This window comes from Mercenaria mercenaria, chromosome 9 (genome assembly GCF_021730395.1).
Source record: "Mercenaria mercenaria strain notata chromosome 9, MADL_Memer_1, whole genome shotgun sequence".
In the NCBI taxonomy this organism is placed as follows: Eukaryota; Metazoa; Mollusca; class Bivalvia; order Venerida; family Veneridae; genus Mercenaria; species Mercenaria mercenaria.
In genome coordinates, this window is record NC_069369.1 from 63,476,705 (window position 1) to 63,500,881 (window position 24,177).

Here is a 24,177-nt window from a genome sequence, read left to right on the forward strand (position 1 = left end):
AGAACGAGGTTCCAGTAATCTGTATTTAAACATTATTTTTTAATATCTGCATTCAAACGAAATGCAGGGAAATGCATTTCACTGAAACCTGTTTTGTTCAACGTAAATATGCGACATGGCTTTTTGTGTTCACAATGAACATGTCTTATTGTCCTTAGACACAGTTCTTGTACGTCTATAGCAAGTCTAAAATTATTTGAAATATATTGATACATTGTATGTGTTTTCTTCAATTGAAGGTGTCGGCTGCAAACCCGAAGCTATAGCAGATGTGGTTGCTTCTGCTATCGGTGACTTTCTGCGAGACAATCCTAGCCACCTGCAAGAAATTAGAATGGTGATATTCAAGAAGGATATGGTACCTGATTTTATCGACGGGATGAAGAATTCCGTTCAGGGTAATATAAATGTACCATTACTAACACTTTTGCCACAGTAAAATGCGTTAGTTACACATGGGGTTTAATGGTCTACAATTAAGTAGTTTATCACATCATGTGGGAAAATTAGACCCATCATAAAAGTCACCATAAAATTCGGTGGTCATATTCCTATGGCTACCCTGGACATTCTGCGCACACTAAGAAGCCTGAAAATTGTCTTAATTTTAGTTATCATCATTACCATTAATTGTAACAACAATACAAACACTTCCACACAGAAATAACGACAACAAACTTTTATCTTTAGACTAAACAATGTTTTCAATCTTGGTCATCAACAGAATCATCAGTGAAAAAAATCACGATGTTAAAAATTTATGGTGACAGATTATGATTGTAGTGGTGATTGTCATGATGATGATGTTGATGATGGTAATGATTGTTATGATGGTAATGACAATAATGATAATAATAATAATAATAATGATGGTGATAATGATGATGTTGAGGCTGGTATTAATTATGATGATGATGATGTAGATGATGATGATGGTAATTATTGTGATGATCATTGTGATTGTGGTGGTGTTAATTATAAGGATTGTGGTGATGATATTGGTGCTGATGATGATTATGTTGCTAGTTATAATGATGGTGTTAATGATGGTGGTATAGGTGATTAAATTGGAGATGATGATAATTTCTTGCATGCCAGACAGAACTTTCCCGTGTTTTGCCGGTGATGCAAAAACTCATCTTACACCCTGAGGTGTAGAAATGAATGACTCACACGGTGAAATGTATGCTGAAATGGGTAAAGTCTTACGCTTCTATTATAAAATAGTGCTTAAAAGCTATTGATTTGAGAATACGGTATGTAAGAAAAAGAATCTATCACAAGTTAAAGCTGCGGATGGTAACATTTGGCTCTCGGGTAACTGTTTCGCGGTAACTTGGCAGAACCTTGTTACTGCCAAAACAATTAATCTGGAGCCAGATATTTCCGTCCACACCATCAACAAGTGAAAGATTCTTATAAGCTGTGGTTGTGCACTGTAAATATTCATTTCGCAACTTTATATATTTCGATACGTATGCATTACATGTTGTGTTGTATACAGTCATATAGAAAACTTCCATGATATAATAAAGAAAATCCCGTCACTACTTACTAAAATGTATTTTAATCATGAAATTTGCATGAAAGATTAATATAGAAAATAGTGATCTGTGCGATCGGATTGATATTTTCAATCATTTCCCCCTTACCACTGTTGGTTCTAAACGTCGTTGGGGATGTAGAATAATGTGAGAAAGCCCGCAGACTGGCTCACGGAAGTTCGATGGCTCTACCCAGGTGTCCGCTTGTGCATGTCTTCCTGTACCAGCAAAAAACTAGAGGTCGCCATTTGACCTATAATTGTGTAGGTGTGACGGTAAACCCAACAAAAAACAAGAGCTGTCGAAGGACAGCAACGCTCGACTATTCAACAGTCTTGCCAATTGAATGAATATTTAAATCGAAAAGGGGCATAATTTTGTAAAAATGCAAAGTAGAGTTATGGAACCTGTGCACTGCATACCAGATCATGACAGTGAACAAGTATGTGACGTTTCAATCCATTCCCATTAGTAGGTACTAAGATACCAGCTTACATACAAAAACTGAACCAAAACAGGTAAGTCGAAAAAGGGGCATAATTTTTAAAAAATGCAAAGTAGAGTTATGGAATCTATGCACTGCATGTCAGAACATGACAGTAAACAAGTGTGTGAAGTGTCAGTCCATTCCCATTAGTGGGTACCGAGATACCAGCTTACATATAAAACCTTAGCCAAAAATCGAAAAAGGGGCATAATTTTGTTCAAAAAGGAAAATAGAGTTATGGACCTGTGCAGTTTAAGTCAGTTTATCACAGTGAATAAGTGTGTGAAGTTTCAGTCAATTCCCTCAAGTGGTTACTGTGATACCAGCTTACATACAAAAACTTTACCAAATCGGGACGCGGACGCCGACGCAGACGCGGACGCGACGCATGGGTGAGTCCAATAGCTCTACCTACTCTTTGAACAGTCGAGCTAATAAACAATGTATTCTCCTTCCAAATATCTTACACAATTTCTAAGGACCTGTTTATGCCTCATATTACTTGTTTTTCTTTGCAATTGATACATACTACCAAAACACCAAGGTGGTCATGTTGGACGTGATCTTGCGTTATAAGATTTTGCCTCCTGATGCACTTACAAACATATCGGTTTATAGTACGCGATGTACAATTGTATAAACTATTTCGACTTGTGGCTAGATTTACAGTAGAACGTCTGAGATGTTAAAATCAAAGCTTTATTCTCAGTTATATAATGTAAAACAGCACTTTTATTAATTCAAAAACGAAAAGTTCAAAACTTAAAGAAACATGAATGTTCGAACCCGGGCAGAATGAGGTTATTTAAAGCAATGAAAATCTGTGTTTAAATATTATAACATCTTTACTAGACTTTGTCATTAATTTTGTTATTTCTAAAGTTGCATTTATCATATTTCCTCTATATAACTTGTAAATTTTAGGCCAAACTGGAAGCGGCGACAGTAATGCTGATGACAAACAAAGACAGCATAACAGACAATCCGGTAGTCGTCACCAGCATAAAGCGCCTAAAGATGAAGCTGAAGATTCGTGTACTATAACGATATATGCAGAGAGTACAGAAAAAATACGAAGGGCTAAATCTGTTTTTGATAAAATCGTAAAGGATGAGTGGCACATTAAGAAAATTGAAGACCAAGGCATTCACAGACTTTCTTCAAAAAACGTAAGTTTCAGTTTTTAATAAGAGATATTAAATAACATAAAACTATTTAAAACTCTTTTAGCTCGAAAAAGAACAAGATTCACCCGTTCGTAGCCTTTCTTGGCTCGATTTTGTTACGTTTATATATATTAGGAGGTATCTCCATAACCACTTCTTAGAAAAGTTCGATATAATAATCATTTTTGGTAGGAGGAGGTTATCATGAAAAAGAACTAGACGATGATATCAATGCTCCGATTTTCAGATGCAGATAATCCCTGTCAGTGAATTATTTTGTAATACCTTTAAATCATTTAGTTATAGCCAACATCAATTCAGTGATATCATGAAATTAAATAATGATACCATAGATTGATTAATGATGCCAAAAAATTAATTTCAAGGTATACAAAATATCGGATTAATATCGAAAAGGCACACCGTGAAGAAAATGCTTGTTAAACACCGTTGGAAATGTGCAGTTCAGTTATTAGAGTGACGTTTTTATTCTTAAGATATTAAAATATTAAATTGTTGTTTCAGGTATCTGCCACCCCATTGTATCGATCCATTCATTGTATCACTCAATTTATAAATCTCGCGATATTTTTTATGAGCGCCCCCTACCGATTGTTTACGTTCACAACAGTGTCACCGGTTACTTTCAGTTTCTGTTTAGAAAAGATTTTCCAGCATAATCTTACTGTATCATGCTTGTTTGCCATTTATATTAATGAAAATCCTTATCTGATTTTATGTTCGTCTGCAAAACAAAAAGTCACGTGACCACTTCCTGTCATTTCTTTCAACTATAGAACGCCGGAACAGGCTTTCCATAGTTTGAAAAATCTGAGTGTTTCTCACAATAGTACGATATAATGGTGTGACCTATTTTTTACCCAGTTTCGACATGGCTGCTTGTAGTTGACGTTTTTTTATTTGCCACATAAAATGACATTTCCTTGAGATTCTTTGCATGATTAGAAAGGAGAGGGATTTAATATTGCATATTGATGAAATATGCAGGTTAGCTGTATTTTCTTTATTGCACTTGACGGTAAACATTAACTAGATCGATACAATGGGGTTCCAGGCTAATACTAGTATCTTTTGTTTGCTTAAATAATTTCAGTTCCATCTAAACAAAGCTACTGTTTAACCCAAGAGATATTATAAAATATTTTATATTTCTTTTTATATAGATAGACGAAATAAAAAAGATGGCTAAGAATTACCATGTCGAAGTTCATGTTGATACTGATGTTGGTACAATAGAAGTTATAGGTCTGGTTGCAAATGTCATTAATGTGAATGATGTCATACATAACCAGCTTAGATCTGCTGATATGTCATTCTATATGAAGGGACATGCACAGCTCATGTCAAACATAGTCAGATGGATCTATCTGAAAGATCAGAAAGAATACCCTTTCCCTGATAAAATCAATCTTGAAATAGAAAATGCGTACAGGAAGAAAGACAAAAACGTTAAGATTAAGGACAGATCGGGAGGAGAATATGAAATTGACTTTGTAAATATGGAAGAACATGACGTTAAACAACCGAACAAAAAATTTCCCATAATCAGGAGGGACCTTATCGCAGGTAATAGCGTTGTCTATCTGAATTACGAACTTAAATACGCGTTTATGGTATTTTACATTTTCATATAGTTTCTTGCCCTTTAGTATCCTACCACCACCACCGCGCATACACACACTCTGCTTATCCTCCCGCCTCCAACACCTCCCACCAAAAAACCTTAAAATTTTGCATTTTCTTAAAATTTTGCTTTCGTTCTTCTCTGATACAACCCTTCGCGCGAATATTGCCCCGCTTAGCGGAGCTCTTGTTTTAAAAAATATGTTTGTTTGTTGACAAATTTCCCCTTAAAAATGTCACATTTTCCCCAGGGCAGGCATTAACTGATTTGATAATTGCATATTTTTCTTTTCAAAGTTGCAGTTAGACATGTTTTTTCATGCCTCAAGGTAAAATGTGCATGGTTTTCATAAGCTACTAGGTACATAGTCACCTAAGCCTACAATAAAGTTTTAGCGGAGTCGTCTCTATTTTTAGCTCAGCTGAGCCAAAGGCTCCTGGTGAGCTTTTCTGACCGCTTATTGTCCGTCGTGCGTCGTCCGTCCGCCAACAATTTCTAAAAAAAATATTCTACTTCAAAACTATTGGGCAGATTTACACCAAACTTCACAGGAATGTTCATTGGATGGCCCCCTTTTCAAAATTATTCAAAGAATTGAATTCCACAAAAAACTCTGGTTGTCATGGCACCCGGAAAGAAACACTTAAAAAATCATCTTGTCCAAATCCGCAGGGCGTAGAGCCTCGATATTTGGCATGTGACATCATCTAATGGTCCTCCTCTATGAATACTGTTCAAATTATGCCCCTGATATGAAAAGAGGTCCCGCCGTTTTACATAGATTTATTTAAAAAAAAACTTTAAAATTCTTCTTGCCTGAAACTGCAAGGCCTAGGCTTTTGATATTTGGGATGTTGCATTGCCTAGTGGTCCTCTACCAAACTTATTCAAATTATGCCCACGGGGTGAAAAGAGGCCCTGCCCGGCGGTCCCAAGTTTTACATAGACTTATATAGGAAAAAAAGTTAAAATATCTTCTTGCCTGAAACTGCAAGGCCTAGGCTTTTAATTTTTGGTTTGTTGCATTGCCTAGTGGTTCTCTAACAAGAGTGTTCAAAATATGTCCCGGGGGTGAAAAGATGTCCCGCCCCAGAGGTCACTTGTATACAAGTTATATAGGAAAAAATGCTTCAAACACTATCTGATCATATTTCCTAGACTGTTTAATTATAATTACCTGATGGCCCCAAGTAATTTGGGGTCACTTGACTGTGACCTTGACCTACTGTATTGTTTTTTTGATATACATCCTTGAAATTTGGATGACATATACAGTTTTGCACACCGATCATAACACTGATTCTCAGTGACCAAGAGTGTGACCTACTGGCCTACTTCCTTAATATTTTAGCATCAGTTTGACATTTGAAACATGTAGCTCATACTACTCTGGTGAGCGATCCAGGATCATCATGACTCTCTTTCTATGTGACAAACCTCGGAAATATGATTAAATAATTCTTACATTAAAGTTTCATGGGTTGCCCTTTACCGACATTTTTCAGACAATGCTTATCTGTTAAAAAGAACGACCGGTAAAGTACTGGTATAGTTTTCTCCTTATGGCTATATGGAAAACTGAAAATGTTTTTTGTCTAAAACCGCTGGCCCAATTTAAAAATAATTTCACACTTTAGTTCCCGGATAACCTCTACTAAATAGCTTCAAGTCATTTTTATTTGTTAAAGAAACATGGCCGTCAGTAGGCGAGGCTCGATTTCTCTGTACGGTTTTATGGAAAAGTTTAAACTCAGGTTGGCCATCTTGTACATATTGTTATTATACTCGTTATGAAACCGTACTCAAGAAATGTTGAAGGAGTTAAGGTCACATTTCACACAATTATAGAGGACAGTTAGATGTGCATTGTTTAAGGACCGTAACTTTACATCCTCCATCCCATTTTCTTCTTCTTCCCTTAATTTTATTTTGTTATGCATCTCTGGCAATAACTGAAAAACTTTACAAGGAATTAAGCTGACAGTTAACACGATGATAGAGGACAACATGAACCGTAGCTGTTTCTTTACAGAATAATTCTCCTCTGTAATGTTGGCCCAAGATGTCTTTTTGTTTTAAATTCAGCGCCAGTATTTCAGTTATGTAAGGGCGTGTAATTAACCTAACTAGTGTTCCTGGGTTCTGTACAAGTACTTTTTGTTCTTTGCAAGTAACTGCAAACTTCTTCATATGCGTAAGAGGTGGAAGATGAATGATTTCCGACATAGTATGTTTTATTAAGTCATCACAGACAACATATGCATCGCCCGGGAATCGGACTCTCAACCCCGCGACCCATATATCGGAGCTCTCTCTCTGTTGAGCTAAGCGGTTGGGCTAGCTGTTGTTGAAAAAGAACATTCTTGTAATAGCACAATTTCATTGTCTGCATTATGCTTTCGGAAAATTTGTCACTTTGGCGAGGTACGTTGAGTACCAGTTTCCTGAATTTTGACATAGTATTGTTCAAATATGTAACTATCAAAAAAAATATAATACTTTTATAACAGGTGCAAGTCTAGATATACCGAAGAAGTGGAGAACTATGAATGATAAGGAGAATCTGGCTGTCGTAACACTGGATCCAAACAGTCAAGAGCATTCAAATGTTGTTACAGAATTCAAGCAAACCTTAAATGCGAATCCTACTATTGTCAGGGTAATTTTTAACATCACATTTTAGGTAATAATTAACCACATATACTTAGCACACATAGAATGCGTTTTGCATACCATTCCTAATACGCATCATTTGTAAAGATAACTATCTGATGACTGTTCTTTTGCAGATGTTACAAGAAGAAAGCGTTAAGCAAGTAACAATAGCGATAATGTACATCTTGGGTTTAGCTCACCTAAGCGAAGTGCTAATGGTGAGATTTCAGGATGGTTGAATGTCTTCCGTTCGTCGTCCACAATTTCTTTAAAGAACGTCTACTAAAGCACAAAACGGAACTTCACAGGAATGTTCCCTGGCTGTTACATTTTCAGATTTCTTGCAATCTATGCCATCCATGCGGAATTCTGGTTTGTTTTTGCTATTAGCAAGTTGCTTCAAATCATTTTATTTTGTTACAAAACAAGAGTGCTGGGGGCGGAGCTAGTTTTCCCATAATGGCTATAACTTTGAAATTCTTATTTGAAGCCGCTGGCCTGATTTGAAAGTAATTTTCATAGCAGTGTACCTTAGGTGACTCTCTACTCAAATCAGTGTCCTTCAAATCATTGGCCCAGTTGTTCAAAACTTTCGTTAAATATTTAACGATGATATTTTCGTTAAATAGCTTAAGGCTCGTGAATTATTTTGTTAAATTGTGCTGTTGCCCTTTGATTAGTATACTATAGTGCAGTTCTTGTCCGGAGTATTTCTCAGCAACCACTTGTTGGAATTTAGCCATCCATACTTCATAGTAAGCTTCATTATCAAGAGGAAATGCACATATTGTCTTCGTGTTATGGTCAGATGAAATTTAACCGAGTTATTACCCTTTGATTATTGAGCAGTAGTATACTATAGTACAATTCATGTCCAGAGTATTCTTCAGGAACCACAGGTTGGAATTCATCGAAACTTCATAGGAAACTTCACTCCCTTGATGTTCCAGTCGGATGATTTTCACTGAGTTGTTGCCCTTTGATTATTTAACATGAGTTCCTAGTCAGGAGTATTTCTCAGCTACCGCTGGTTGGAATTCAGCAAAATTCATAGAATGTTTCACTCCCTTGCTTACGGAAGGTCGGTGGTTCTACCCAGGTGCCCGCTCGTGATGAAATAATGTACGGAGGGGCACCTGGTGTATTCCCCAATAAATTCAAAAAGAGGTGTGCGTATTTTTTTCATGTTCCGGCGGAATGATTTTTTTAAGGAAATATTGCCTGTTGATTATTCATCATTATTAAACTACATATATATGTGCCCAGTCAGTGAAATCCACTGTTTATTTTAATATGCATGAACCATGTTTAGGTGAGCATCCGTCAGTTTTACTGATATTTTATGTTTTACACTATGTGTTCAAGTTATGTAACTGTTTTAAAGGTCGAGAGAATCCAGAACAAAACGTTGTATACGCAATACTCGGCTAAACGTAAGGAGATGAATAACAACAACCCGAAGAAGAAGGACAATGAGCGAGTCCTTTGGCACGGAACCGCTGACGATGCTGTACAAAGTATTAACTCACATGGATTTAATAGGAGTTATTGCGGGAAAAATGGTACGATTAATTATACGCCCAAAGGGACGTATTATGTTATGACGCCGGTGTCTGTCTGTCCGTCCATCTGACTGGCTGTCTATCCGTCCGTCTTTCCGTCCGTCCGTCTGATAGCAATTTCATGTCCGCTCTGTAAATCTTGAATCCCGTGAAGGATTTCGAAGAAACTTGACACAAATGTTCACCACATCGGGACAACGTGCAGAGCTCGTTTTAGATGGCTCGCTTCAAGGTCAAGGTCACACGTAGGGGTTAAATGTCATATTACTTTGTTTCACTCTTGAACTACTTGAAGGATTACAAAGAAACTTGGCATAAATGTTCACCACATCAAGACGACGTGCAGAGTGGCTCTCTTCAAAGTCAAGGTCACACCTAGGGGTCAAAGGTCATACCTTTGGGCGTATATTGCTCCGCATAGCGATGCTCTTGTTTGATATTCAAAGACATGGTCAACGTTGATACTCTTATACTTCGTTGACGTGAACTCTGTTGTTTGAATCTCTACTTTTCACTGTAACCAGTCTAAATTTGCAACATGTTCTTCAAGCGGTTTCTATCATTAAGATAAAGAAACTATGCAATTGATTAAATATATTAAATAAATAAAAATAATGTTCAGCTCACCTGCTCTGATAATGAGATACTTATCTGTATTTCAGCCACTGCTTTTGGTATGGGAGTTTACTTTGCTGTACAATCTGCGTACTCAAACCAGTCTACCTATTCTCCACCTGGAAGAGATGGTAACAAACGAATGTACCGGTGTCTTGTTCTGACTGGAAAATATTGTACAGGCAACGGTGGAATGAGAGTACCTCCAGCTGTGGATCAGTCTAAACCACATATTCTCTACGATTCTGTAACAAATAACACATCGAGCCCAAGCATGTTTGTTATCTTCAATGACACACAAGCCTACCCAGAACACCTCATTGTTTATAAGTAGGGATGCTGGGTTTAAGAGAATGTTGACAGTTATACCAAAACAATAAAAAATGAAACATAAATTGATCAAGACATAGTGTTAACGTAAATATTTTTTTCATTTGGACCAGAGTTACAGATATTTATAGTATTTTACATAATTTTGTACCATGTCCATATATTGTTTACAAATGATTTGCATTTTTGGACGCCCGTTTGAAAAACGGGACGTATTATGGGAACACCCCTGGCGGGCAGGAGGGTGGACGGCGTCCACAGACTTGTCTGGAGCATATCCTCCTTATGCATGGAGAGATTTTGATGAGACTTGGCACAATTGTTCACCATCATGAGACGGAGTGTCAGGCCCAAGAACCAGGGCCCTATGTCGAAGGTCAAAGTCACACTTAGAGGTTAAAGGTCAAATTCAAGAATGACTTTGTCCGGAGCATATCTTCTTCATGCCTGGAGGGACTTTTATGTAACTTGGCACAATTGTTCACCATCATGAGGCTGAGTGTCATGCGCAAGAACCATGTCCCAAGGTCTAAGGTCAAGGTCACACTTACAGGTCAAAGGATACAAGAATGAAACCTTTGTCCGGAGCATTTCTTCAGCATGCATGGAGGGATTTTGATATAACTTGGCAAAAATGTTCACCACTACGAGACGGAGTGTCGTGCGCAAGAAGCATGTCCCTAGGTCTAAGGTCAAGGTCACACTTAGAAGCCAAAGGTCAGATGCAAGAAGGACTTTGTCCGGAGCATTTCTTCTTCATGCATGGAGGGATTTTGATGTAACTTAACACAATTGTACACCATCGTGAGACGGAGTGTCATGCGTAGGTCCCTTCTTTTGAATTACTTCCCTTTGTTGTTACTATAAACGGCTTATATTGTAACTTTTTCATTACTAGTCATAGGGAAAAATCGAGACCACTTTTCTGTAGTACAACATGCATGTTACATCCAATTTTTGACCTATCTCTAGTTGGTAAGGATTTTGTGTGGATTTACAATATATTTTTCGGATTTTTTTTAAAGATTAACTTCCCTACGTTGTTACTGTAAATAACTTATATTGTAACTTTTTTATAATTGACCGTAGGGAAAAACCAAGACCACTTTTCTGTGGTATAACATAGATGTTACTTTCAAATTTTAGGTGTATTTTAAGGTATCTCTACCTGGTAAGGAGCTTTTTGTGGACTTAGAAAAACAAAAGAATTACAGTAATTACTAAACAACCATAAAATTAAAATTCCATTTGGAAATACAGGTGCTAGTGTAAAGAAGTTTGCTGTGATGGGCGTATATTGTGACATTCTAGCACTCTTGTTGACAAATTGTCACAAAGTATAGTATGATACGTTTTTTAATTGTCCGTTTTTGATGTTCTTAAGAAAGTTAAAGGAAATAAAGTGGTTTCACCTTGGAAGATGGTTGGTGTTAAGAGTAAGGTCTAACACCCACCATTTATCGGTTATTGCAACTAGCGATTTCAAGGCGGTGCCCCACTGTATTCCTTTGTTTGTTCTGCCTTTGTTGTATAATCAACTACTCACTTTGTCTAAGTCTTTTTGTGTTAATCTTTGCCATTTACACATCCATAGGTGTACTACCTTAAAGTCTCATTTTGGAGATGTTGAGTTCTTGGAACATTAGTATTTCTGTTGCATCTTTGGTCTATTTTGAAATCAGATTCTTTGAAAATCTACTGGTAGATTATAACTTCTGAATTGCTCAAAACATGATCCACTGGTTAAGCTGTCCGCGGATTACTTTCGTAATCTGCTTAACGTATTAGTTATGGTATATCATCTGTTAACACCACAATCATTATTGATAAAGAAGCCTCCATGGTCGAGTGGTGGAGTTTTTCAAGTTCGATTCACTTACTCCCCACCGACTTAGGTTCGAAACCTCGCTTTGGGTATAGCTAGCTTACGGAAGTTCGGTTGTTTACCATGCCTGAAAAAAATGCTCGGATGGGACACCTAGGGTCTTCCTCCAGCTTCGAAAGCTCGAAAGGTTGCCATATGACTTAGATTGTTTCGGCGTATCGTTCAATTCAACAAAAACAAATATATCGTTGTAATCTGTATTCTGATATGTCTGTATCAGTATATACGGTACAAGTCATACAGCTAATAACATTTTGAGCAATTCGGCCCTTTGCTTTGGTCAAAGATGGTCTATAAACGTTTTTTAATATTACTTTTGTCGAGCCCGCTTGCGGAAGCGAAGACATAGTCGTCCAAATGGCTGTTGGGTGTATGTAAAGTGTGTCAGTGCATACGTCCGTGCGTCCATCCGGATTTGTTTGTCCGGACCATAACTTTGACATGCATAAAGCAATCTTATTTATATTTGGCAAAAATGTTATCCTCAGTGAGACAGAGGATCATGCGCAAACCCCAGGTTCCTATCTCAAAAGTCAGGGTCACAGTTGGAGGTCAAAAGTCATGTCAGATCTTGTCCGGCCCATAACTTTGACATGCATTGAGGAATCTTGTTCATATTTGGCATAAATGTTTAACTCGATGAGACAGAGTGTCATGTGCAAACCACGCGTTCCTATCTTTAAGGTCAAGGACACAGTTAGCTGTCAAATGTCATTTTAGAGGTTGTCCAGGCCATAACTTTGATAAGTTTGAAGCAGTCTTTTTTCTTTAGCATTAATGTTCACCTCTATGAGACGGAATGTCGTGCGCAAACATCGGGTCCCTTTCTCAAAAGTCAAGGTCACACTTGGGGGTCAAATGTCATTTTATACAGCTGGCGGGCTCGACATGTTTCCCGTGGGCATCTAGTTGTAAGATGTATCCTTTGATTGTTTGTAATTCTTTGGCATGATTTATTAATAAATACTACTTTACATAAACAATAAAGGATTTGTGTATTTATTACATCATTAAACAACAATTTGATTGGTTTTATAAGATTACATCATATGGTATTAATAAACATTTTTTTTCTATTTTACTAGTAATAAGGAAGTCATTATACTGAGTTTTGTCTCTGTTTGTTGATTTCAGAAGTAGGGCTCTAGTTATCATGGCTGGTAATTAATTAATTCATTCACTGGATATTTCTTTTAGATTTTAAGATGTTTAGTAACGATATACTATAGTATTTTTTTGAAACCAGAGACATGTTTCACAAAAGTTCATAGGTTCTCTCCTAAGTATGAATTTTTGCAACAGATATAAATTATTTCATTTCAACAAGATGTCATCAAATAGCTTATCTTGTTCGGCTCATGTCAGGAATAGACGATTAGTTGAAATTGATTTACAGAAAATGATTTTCACGAAACACAGTCCAAATGTTGTCCTTTTAAATAATTTTCTTGTATCGGGCTCAAGGGCTAAAAGCCTAAAAGCATTTTAAATAAATACAGAGGTAATTATTATAAAAAAATTCTTAGCGTTTTTTGCTCTATTTTACGAAGTGTTTAAAGCATAGTTTATATTTTACAATGTTAGTTTCGGGACAGGCTTATTCATTTCTCCTATGTCATGTAATCTGGGAGTTGTTAGATGGGTATACCAATGATTGGCGGCATCGCTGTACCTTCTGGAAATAAATGATAACTGCTTTTGTTTTTGTTGGGTTTAGAGTCACATAAACACAATTATAATATTGTTGATATCTCCCATTATAATAGGCGAGCGCAAGTGATTCCGCTCTGTTGCACAGAAATAGAACACAACATCTGCATTGTTTCTTATCTGTAGATCACATAAGAACAAAATGCCGATAGTGGTCTTTTTTTGCTAGCTCTGTGTCCTTCGTTGTCAGTCATACTCAGTTATATAGTGAAAACTTTTGACCCAAATATGATGAATGTTCGGCAGAATATTTTCGGACAAGTTCGAAACTTGGTCTTCTGGGGTCAGAATGTAGTCACTATGTCAAACTATAGAAATATTGTTGACATTCTACGGTCTTTATTTTCTACATTGTTAACACTTTAGGAATCATACTTTCTTTATCTAAATGAAAACTTGTCCTTACAAAATCTAGGTCACCTCTGAAACTGAGTCAACTGGGGTCAACAATATGTCACTTAGTCAAATCACAGAAAAAAATATTGTTAACGCTCAGTTAAATAAAACAAACTCTTGTTATCACGTTAGATGCCATAATTTCTACAGTTTTTATTCGAAACCTTGTCTTTATGAAATCTAGGCCAAGTTTTAAACTGAGTCATCTGGTGTCAAAAACTGTGTCACAAGGTCAAATCATAGAAATCCTTGTTAACTCTATATAGGTCATAGAAAAAAGGACTACAGGAATGGTCACATAGTTTTTGATACGATACTGTTGGGGAATGCCTCCCATACAGAAAATACAAAGTGAGCTTATATTACTGAGACAATAGATTACGTGTTAAAAGATGCTCTTGTTAAAACATTGTCTTGTGTCCTGAGTCAAGCGGTTTATATTAAATTGCCAATCAGTGTTCAATAAGAGATAAAGTATTCGTTTAAAGATGATGCATATTATTTCAAAGATGAACATCACAAAGTAGAAAATTAATTTTTCTGTAATGAGAGGGCCCCTTTGTCATTTCTGGAAGAATATTGAAAAGCAGAAATATGCGTTCCTTAACTGCCTAAGTAACCAAAGTATACATGTTTCGCTAGGTCTACTTTGAGAATATTCTAATTAAAATAAAAACGAAAATTATTTTTTCGTTTCAAATAACATACATATTGCATGCGGAAATATCTGTTTTCGAAATATCTGTAAGTGCTTGATGTAAGGCAATAAGGAAAAGAATGGTTTTTGGACTTCTTATTTAGCTGTTGATGATAAAAAACGGAGTTGCAAAGCTATAATATTTAAGAAAAGTGAACATACACAAAACACATTTAAAGAGAAATACTCATTTTCAAAGTTAAATGGGCCATAATGCTGACAGAATGCAAGAGAGAGTTACGCTCCTAGACGTGCTTACTAATCTAATGACAACGTTATATCTTTAAGAAGGATGGCAACTTTAAAATATCAGAACCAGAAGAAAGTAAGTCATCCCGATAAGCCGAATGATTAAGGATACTCCTACAGTTTTTACGGAAATTGGACCTTAACAAACTTTTAACGAAGAAATTTCAATTTGCTATGTCAAAATGACCATAATTTTGTTAAATGCATCTCGGTCAACATACTCACCTTATGATGCAAAGTTTCAAAGGTATTGCTCTTGCAATAAAGTAAAGTGGACCTAAACAAAAAATTTAACTAAGAAGTCACAATTTTCTATGTACAGAATGGGACATCATTCTGAGAAAATGCAAACGAGGTTTGTAATTCATGACCTTATTACTCACCAAATAATTATAAACATGTGTGCTGTAGAAAAAGTAGACCTGAACGAAAATCTTAACCAACGTCGACGCCGACGGTCAAGTGAGGACAAAACCTAGAGCTTTTGTGTCTTTAAAAGTACAAAAATTAACATTCGTCTTCTAACGAGCATGCCAATAGATTTGCAATTGCTTGCACAGAAAACAAGGTTATAAAGGTCACCACGGGGTCATATTGTACACTACGGTAGCGTTTTCGTACTGACACGCCGACGGAAAGTAGTGACACTACCATGGCTACGTTAGAATGTATAGAATGCCACGGGATTCGAATTTTGGTCTGTTCTGTTGTTTTTAAACAAAAGTTCTATTGTGATACTGAACCGTTGAGACGTGCCTGAAAAAAGATAAATTATATGCGAAGCGATTTTGGGTCATTGAAACCCGCAGGGAGTAGTCTATTTTGATTCTCGTCTTCTGGCCTGTTTCGTTGAGCCATTTTTAGCTCGACCATTCGAAGAATAGGTAGAGCTTTTGGACTCAACCATTCGTCGGTGTCGGCGTCCTGATTTTGTTAAGGTTTTGTATGTAGGCAGGTACCTCAGTAACCACTTGTGGGAATGAACTGAAACTTCACACACGTCACTCTGATAGGCTGACATGCAGTGCACAGGTTCCATAACTCAGGTTTTACACTTTTGTAAAATTTGCACTGCTGTCCTTCAACATCTCTTGTTTCTGTTGTTCTGCCTTCCGCAAAGGCATTGACGTCTCTAACTTAATAACAATGAGGATGCGCACCATTAACTGGTTTAAACTGCCCAGTGTTCCAATTCGATTTTATTTCTTTGTTGTTTTATACATGTCATCTAATTGTGTTATTGTGTCTTTCTTTTTACATGTTTTTAAGTTGATTATCGAAATAAAAGAGTGAAACATATCTGGTAATGTCACAGTGAAATATGTGATCAAGGGAGCTAGTGTGATAGCCCGGTGTCCTCAAACAATTTCGATTTGAACACTCCATTGATCACAAATCTGGCCCAATCGTATGGCTACTTGGTCAGAATGTTTGTCTTAACAAAATGTTGGACGAGTTTGAAACTGGGTCAAAAGTAGGCGACTAGGTATCTAGATGGTATACAAAGTTTTTCTATAATTTGACACTATGACCTGTTTTTAAATCCTGTGTAATACAATATTTAAATTGATATAGACTTCATGAAGACGAATATATATTATAAATTTTATATAAATCGAATAGAAATATTGCCTCTATAGTGCTTAGAAGTTTTTTTTCTATGGTTTAGTTTATACATAATTTATTTTATGTCGATTGTGAAGCAAGTTCTACAACTTATATTAATCAATCTCGACACCTCATTCATAACACGAGGGTATGATAGAAGAGAAACAAGTTTCCTTTTAATGCTGAGCGTCAAGCAATGGAGCTACTGGTACCATTTTTCACGTCTTTGGTATGACGTGGCCGGAGATCGACCTACGACCTCCCGCACTCGAAGCGGACGCTCTACCACTAGGCTATCGGGGCGGTTCTCTGGTTTAACCTAGTGACTCATTTATTGCCGAAAGATAATCGATTTTTAAACTCGACCTAGCTTTTATAAAACGACAAACATTCTAACCAAGTTTTATGTAGATTAGGTGGAATATAGGCCCTGGGAATGTTTTGCTATATGACCTAGGTACCTGTTTTTATATCCAAGATAACCCTATTTTACTTTTGTCTCTACAATATATAAAGAGAGAAATGTTCTAACTAAATTTCATGTAAAATCTGTGGCATATAGAGTATCAAGAATGTTTTCCTATGATTTAACATTTGTGACCTACCTCTTAACGCCAGATTACCAAGTTTCAAACGTAACCTGGATTTGATTGAAATAAAAAATACATTATGACTATGTTTCATATAGATCAGGTAAACAATTTAGTCTTTATAGTGTTAACAACGCTTATCTATCATATGTCTTAATCCAGTTTCAAAGTTAACCTACATTTAATAATGACAACTATTCTGAAAATATTGCCTCTTGAGTGTAAAAAAAAATGTTCTATTTTTATGATAAAATATCGTGACCCAGTTTTTAATGCCAGTTCACCTAGTTTCAAACTACATGCAGATTTATAAGTCAAACATTATAACCAGTTTTCAGGGAGATCGAACATAAATCATGGCCTCCAGTGCGTTACAATGTTTTCCTTTAACTTCACCTTATGATATTAATTTTTGATCCTAGATAATCAAGTTTTAAATTTTGTTGATTTTAATATAGTTATTAGAAATGAAAGTGAAATCTAATCTGAGAGTTAATAGGTCAGTTCTATGATTTGACCTAGTGTTCGAGTCATATGACCTAGTGTCAAAGTCTGTCGAAATTTTCTTTAGGATATACTAAGCAGTGAGGGGTACCTTGCTTTCATATGGTTTTCTTCCACATTTCCAAAGAAAAAGTATACTAAAAGCATACTATGTAGTATACCAAACAAAAGGAGATATTAAAGCAGCATGCCTCCAGATTTGGCTAAAAATAATCTTTCTTTCAAATTGAAGTTTGGTCATAATTATTATGAACATTAGAATATGATTTTTTTTGTTTTTAACAGACTTTAAAAGTTCCAAAGCAAGAAAAAAAGATGACCGCGTCGGGAATCGAACCCCGGACCGCCGCGGCAATAATATAAGATTCTTTTACTGGTTGTAGGTGCAGATGGGAATTTCCGGTCTCGAGGGTAACTGTTTAGGTGGTTACGAGGCTCCAGCCGAGTGATCGCGTAAACAGTTACCCGAGAGCCGGATACTCCCACCTGCACCTACAGTCAGTGATAGAATCTTTTTCTTGCATACCATATTCAACAAAGAAGAGTAAAAATAAATTCAGACAAATGATTTTCTAATAGCACATTTTTCTTATAGTAGCGTATTAACAAAGCGCTAGAACTTTATGTCCGTAAACAGGAAGTACGTCATGATGTTACAGAGACGAAAACAACGTAAGAGTTCCGGTTTTGTTTTATCATCTGCAATGAAACGTTATGTTATTTCCTTAAAATAACGTTTTTTGAATAGAGAAATATGTTATAAGGAACAAAGAGGAACTATCAAGGTATTTTAGTTTTAACATTATTATTACTACACACATCTTCTGTACATATGTAGTTCGTTATACGTCATTTACAACACGAGAGTCATCTTACACCCCGGGGTGTAAGATGGAGTTTTCCAGCACCGGTGAAATCACCAGAAATCCCCGTCTGGTATGCAAGAAAGACATTTTCCCGTCGTCGTAACCAATAGCTCTATAGCTGAAGTAGTGAATAATGACTTCAAAATATATATTTATAATGGAGACAGTTTACCTTGAGTAACGCTTTTCGATTTTCATCGTAAAAAGTAGTAAAAACAGCAATTCTCATGTGTTTCCGTAACATAAAGTATGTCAGTAATTAAGTTTTAAAGCCTTCTTAAGAAATATAGCATTTATTGCAAGATATCTAATTTTTTTTTTTGTTGTCGAACGATCTGGAGGCATGCTGCTTTAAGATATACCAGGGTACTATTTCAATATAATTCTATGCATCAAATGTCTGTTAAAATAGCAGAATAACATGTTAAAATCTATTGTTATCTTCAAAAAGATTCAACTCTCACTAGCACTTCCAATGGGCCAAAAAACTGTGATACTCTCTTATACATCTCTTTTCAAAGAAGCAGACTGCCAATTTCTATGCAATTTCCTTCACAAAAGAGGAACTGAATCACTTCAAACACTATACTAAGTTGTGAATTTCTGTTATAAGAAAAAGACAAAAGTACATTACTGGAACTTTATCCTTAGGCTTCTCCTTTATCAGACACTGAACTTCCTTTGTTTCTTTTGCCAACGAATCAGACTACTTCATTTTTTCCATTCAGTATTCATGTATTAATATGTCATCAGTTTGAATAAATCAAATATTATTAGGTTATTAGTCCCCTATTGGTTGAAAACCAGTTTCGGGGACTATAGGAATGCGCTTTTATGTCATTCCGTCCGTCCGTCTGTCCGTCCGCAATTTCGTGTCCGGTCCATAACTCTGTCATCCATGAAGGGATTTTAATATTACTTGGCACAAATGTGCCCCATGATAAGATGACATGTCATACGCAAAATCTGAACCCCTGGCACAAAGGTCAAAGTCACAATTGGAGGTCAAATGTCAACAGGGCTTTTTTCCTGTCCGGTCTATAACTCTTCCATCCATGAAGGGATTTTAATATTACTTGCCACAAATGTACCTCATAACAAGACAATGTGTCATGCACAACTTTCAGATCCCTAGCTCAAAGGTCAAGGTCACGCTTAGCAGTCAAATGTTAACATAGCATGAACAGGGTCTGTTTGGTGTCCGGTCCATAACTCTGACATTCATTAAGGGACTTTAATATCACTTGGCACAAGTGTTCCCCATGATAAGACGACGTGTCATGCGCAAATCCCGGACCCCTAGCTCAAAGATCAAGGTCACAATTGGGGGTCAAAGGTCAACAGTTTTTTTTCCTGTCCGGTCCATAACTCTGCCATCCATGAAGGGATTTTAATATTACTTGGCACAAATGTTCCCCATGATGAGACAATGTGTCATGCGCAAAACTCGGACCCGTAGCTCAAAGGTCAAGGTCACAATTGGAGGTCAAAAGTCAATAAGTTTTTTTTCCTGTTCGATCCAGAACTCTGTCATCCATCAAGGGATTACAATATTACTTGGTATACATGTTCCCCATGAGAGACGACGTGTCATGCGCAACACTCAGAGCCCTAGCTTAAAGGTCAAGGTCACACTTGGAGATCAAAGGTCAATAGGATTTTTTTCCTGCCCGGTGTATAACTTTGTCATGCAAAACAGGATTTAAATATCAGTTGGCACAAATATTTCCCTGGATGAGACAACATGTCATGCGCAAAACCCGGGCCCAAGGTCTAATGTCAAGGTCACACTTATAGACCAAAGGTCAGACACAAGAATGACTTTGTCTGGAGCATTTCTTCTTCATGCATAGAGGGATTTTGATGTAACTTGGCACAAATGTTCACCAACATAAGACGGATTGTCATGCACAAGAACCAGGTCCCTAGGTCTAAGGTAATGGTCATATTTAGAGGTCAAAGGTCAAATTCAAGAATGACTTTGTCCGGAGCATTTCTTCTTCATGCATAGAGGGATTTTGATGTAACTTGGACCAAATGTTCACCATCATGAGGCACCCTTGTTTTTAAAATTACGTCCCTTTGTTTTACTATAAATAGATTATATTTTTACTTTTTTATTACTGGCCGTAGAGAAAACACGAGACCACTTTTCTGTGGTACAACATGCATGTTACATCCAAGTTTTAGGTGCATTTTGACCTATCTCTACCTGGTAAAGAGTTTCTTGTGGGCTTATATTATATAGATTTTTTAGGATTAATTTCCCTTTGTTGTTACTATAAATAACTTATATGATAACTTTTTTATAATCTGTCAAAAAATTCAATATGAAAACTGTGGGTCTTTATATATGCACATTTTAATCCAAGTGTGTTGTTATAACATATTGTATATATAGTACAATATTGTTTATACATCATTGACAGATATCACTTCATTATGTTATACTGCACTAGAGAGAATTAGGTGCCTTCCAGTAGGGGACTTTGTATTGCATGGCAATACTTCATTCACTTGTCTAACATTGTTATGTACAATACGGAGATATATTTGGACTCGTACCCAGCTTAGAAAACCATATTGGACGATCCGCTAGGCGAGTCCAATATGGTTTTCTCAGCTGGGTACGAGTCCAAATATATTTCGTATTGTACAGTACAATCTTAAATAACCTTTTTATTCTTTATCTATAAATATAGAATAAAAAGGTTATTTAAGGCCTAACATTGCTCTGTATAATATATATTTGCACAAGCTGGGTAAATACAGAAAAGACAGGAATACAATATTCAGTGAAACATTTTTAATTTAAACTAAGATAAAATTTATTTTACTTCATATGTATTATACGTAATTCATTGAATGTTGTTTTTCTGCATATCAGTATTAAATAAATTATATGGAGCAACCGCCCTACAACAGCCATTTGGCGATTTGGGTGGTTACAATACTTGGCTGAGATATTATGCCCACAAACATTGTCAGCAAGTTTGGTGAAGATCGGATGAAAACTGTTCTACTTTAGAGAGCGGACAATGCTAAATTCCCCGTTTTTCGAGTAATTCAAGGACCATAATCCAAGAGTGCCTGCTACAATTTGGCTGGTTATCGAAATCGGCCGAGATGTTATGCCAACAAACATTGTCAGCAAGCTTGGTGAAGATCCGATGAAAACTGAATTAGAGAGCGGACATGCTTTGGATGCCGACTGCCCGTCCGCTGCCATTCATAATCTTCCCCATTTTGTTTCTTAACCGTTGAATAAAAACTTCTGAGGTAGCTATTCTGACAGTCAAGGCTGATGTCTTCCAATTTCTTAGTTTCATCCGGAACGGCTTCTTTTAACCACTTTTAAAATATTCCAACATCGGATGATGTTCTTTTTTACTGTATTTTTAGGTTTTTAATTATTAACGAATTGTTAATATCTAAATCAAATAGCATGGTCATCACTTGAATCATTTTTGTGTGTTGTAAACAAAAAAAAAAAAAAAAAAAGACAAGAAAAAAAAAACAACTATTAAATCCTGATTTCAAGACGCATAATCAAACTCTGTACATAGAGCGCCTACTTCATCCGATTTACATTCAAAACATCGCGTTTCACGCGTTTCGGGCTTTATCGAATGTTTAACATGGGACTGTCGGACCGTCCAAATACAGAAAATACAGGATTTTTTGTACGCGCGTGCGTCCAAATACAGAAAATACAGGATTTTTGTACGCACGTGCGTCCAAATACCGTAATATATTGTACGGTCACGTGTTGCAAATGAATGTTCGCGATTGGATAGATAAAATAGATATAGAATAATAACACATATTCACCAATAATTAGGCCTCTCGACCAGGACAGCCCAGTCAAAATTCGTTATATTTGTCTAGTGAAAATTATCCGTACAATTTCGGTTACATCAAAGCAATATATCTCCCATTAACGTTCCCTCTGGAGCCTTGGATGACCACGTTATGACTATTCAGACTCGGGAAAACAAATGCTAGCTAATGATCCAGAAATACCGTGACTGTTTTTTTTTCTCAGAAAGGTGGTATTTTAAACAGTTTTCATATTTGAAGTTTTATGTTCATGTCTTTTTTGCATATGATAATGGAAAGTATGGTGAACGACAAACGATGACGGACAATGCATAAATTGTTATCATAATAGCTCACTTTGAGCCCTGTGTGCTCAGATATGCTACAAATTCCGTCTTTATTGTTCAGTTAATCTATTTGTAATCAGTAAGTTAAGATAAAGATAATAATACAAAAGTAATATCAGGAAAGACACACTGTTTTTTAAAACATATTTGACAGATTCGATGTGCATGGAATAAGGTCATTGTTGTTTATGAAACAAAGTTTACATTGTACAATTATTAGAAAATTAATGTAAAATGTCATTTTTATTTATTTCATTCCACTATTGTGAAAAGGTATATAGTCATATTCTATGATACAAAGAATAATTAAGGCCTACATGTGTATGTACACAGCTGAGAATATTTGGCAAGTGATGCCTAGTTCACATTTGGCTTGCGATGCGTCTTCGGAGCCCGTAGACTGCCCGTATCCTCCATTCCGTGCAGGAGGCGGCAGTGCGATTTTCGTACCCGTGTACGTGTGGGCTCCGCAGCCTCTACGATTTTGTTTAGTGAAAAATTATACAAATTAGAAAAATCGAAATCCCGTAGCTCGTAGAAGTATGGCAGATGGCATTGCACAATCCCTGCAGGGGTATCTTTAGGAGGCCCTGCGCTGATCATGCAGCCAACGCACGGTTTTTTCGTGGACATGTTGCCCAAAAGAAATCGTACAGAGATTGTTGACTCGTGGTACCTTCGCACGGCCCTCGCACAGCTGCCGCAAGTTTGCCGCTTGCTGCCCGTTCGGAACCCGTGAAAACACACGAATATAAAGCAATCATCGTGCGCCAATCCTACAGCGGCCGCATAATTGCCGCAAACATTTTCTGATGGTTATATAATTATATTGGCCATCTCCAACATGTTTTCATTATTTGTGTTAGGAGAAATGATAGTACCACTAAGACTTAGAGCGGCATACCTGCGGTTGCAGTTAAGGCAGGTCAGGAGAGAGCAGATGCTGTAAACAAGCCTGGTCATCTTTGATGAACAACAGGCCCGACAGAGGTACAGGAGAGGACGGTATGCGTCCTTGCTGCTGAGATGGGTCACCCTGGAAAACTACGACATCCTGATGTAGGAGTCGATGCGAGAAAGCCATGGGGGCTTCAAAGCTTAATTGGAATCGAGCCAACTATATTTCGGGAGATTGTGGACAGAATGACCTCAAAAATTTCTAAGTATCTAAACTGCTGTCTAAGCTTGTACAGTCACCGTGTCTTCTCCGCGCAGCCGCTGCATGCACGGAAGCGGTAAGGGCGTCGTACGATTTCCACGGGAATCTTGCGGAGACTGCACGGCAACTGCACTGAAATGGCACAATTTTCGTGTAATCTCCGCTAAGCATCCGTACATATTTCTCCCGACCTTCCCCGAGAGACTGTACACTTGTATATAATGTGAACTTATACGCCGTAGCTATCTTCGATGCCCCAAAATCCGCAAGGAATTATCGCTCGGTGCCCAGGTTAAATGTGAATAAGGCATCAGCTATAGAAAGAAAACACATGGGGGTCAAA

At 36.8% G+C, this 24,177-nt stretch overlaps 1 protein-coding gene across 1 annotated transcript in view; it reads left to right on the forward strand.

Moving 5' to 3' along the window:
- LOC123546253 (protein mono-ADP-ribosyltransferase PARP14-like) overlaps positions 1–13,588 on the forward strand; it is a 50,271-nt gene extending 36,683 nt beyond the window's left edge. Inside the window, exons 21-26 of the mRNA XM_053551552.1 lie at positions 240–398; positions 2,956–3,200; positions 4,382–4,784; positions 7,353–7,501; positions 8,882–9,059; positions 9,722–13,588. Of these exons, the coding sequence (XP_053407527.1) occupies positions 240–398; positions 2,956–3,200; positions 4,382–4,784; positions 7,353–7,501; positions 8,882–9,059; positions 9,722–10,008 (1,421 nt within the window). The 3' untranslated portion in view covers positions 10,009–13,588. The remainder of the gene's footprint in view (positions 1–239; positions 399–2,955; positions 3,201–4,381; positions 4,785–7,352; positions 7,502–8,881; positions 9,060–9,721) is intronic.
- Positions 13,589–24,177: the final 10,589 nt, after the last annotated feature.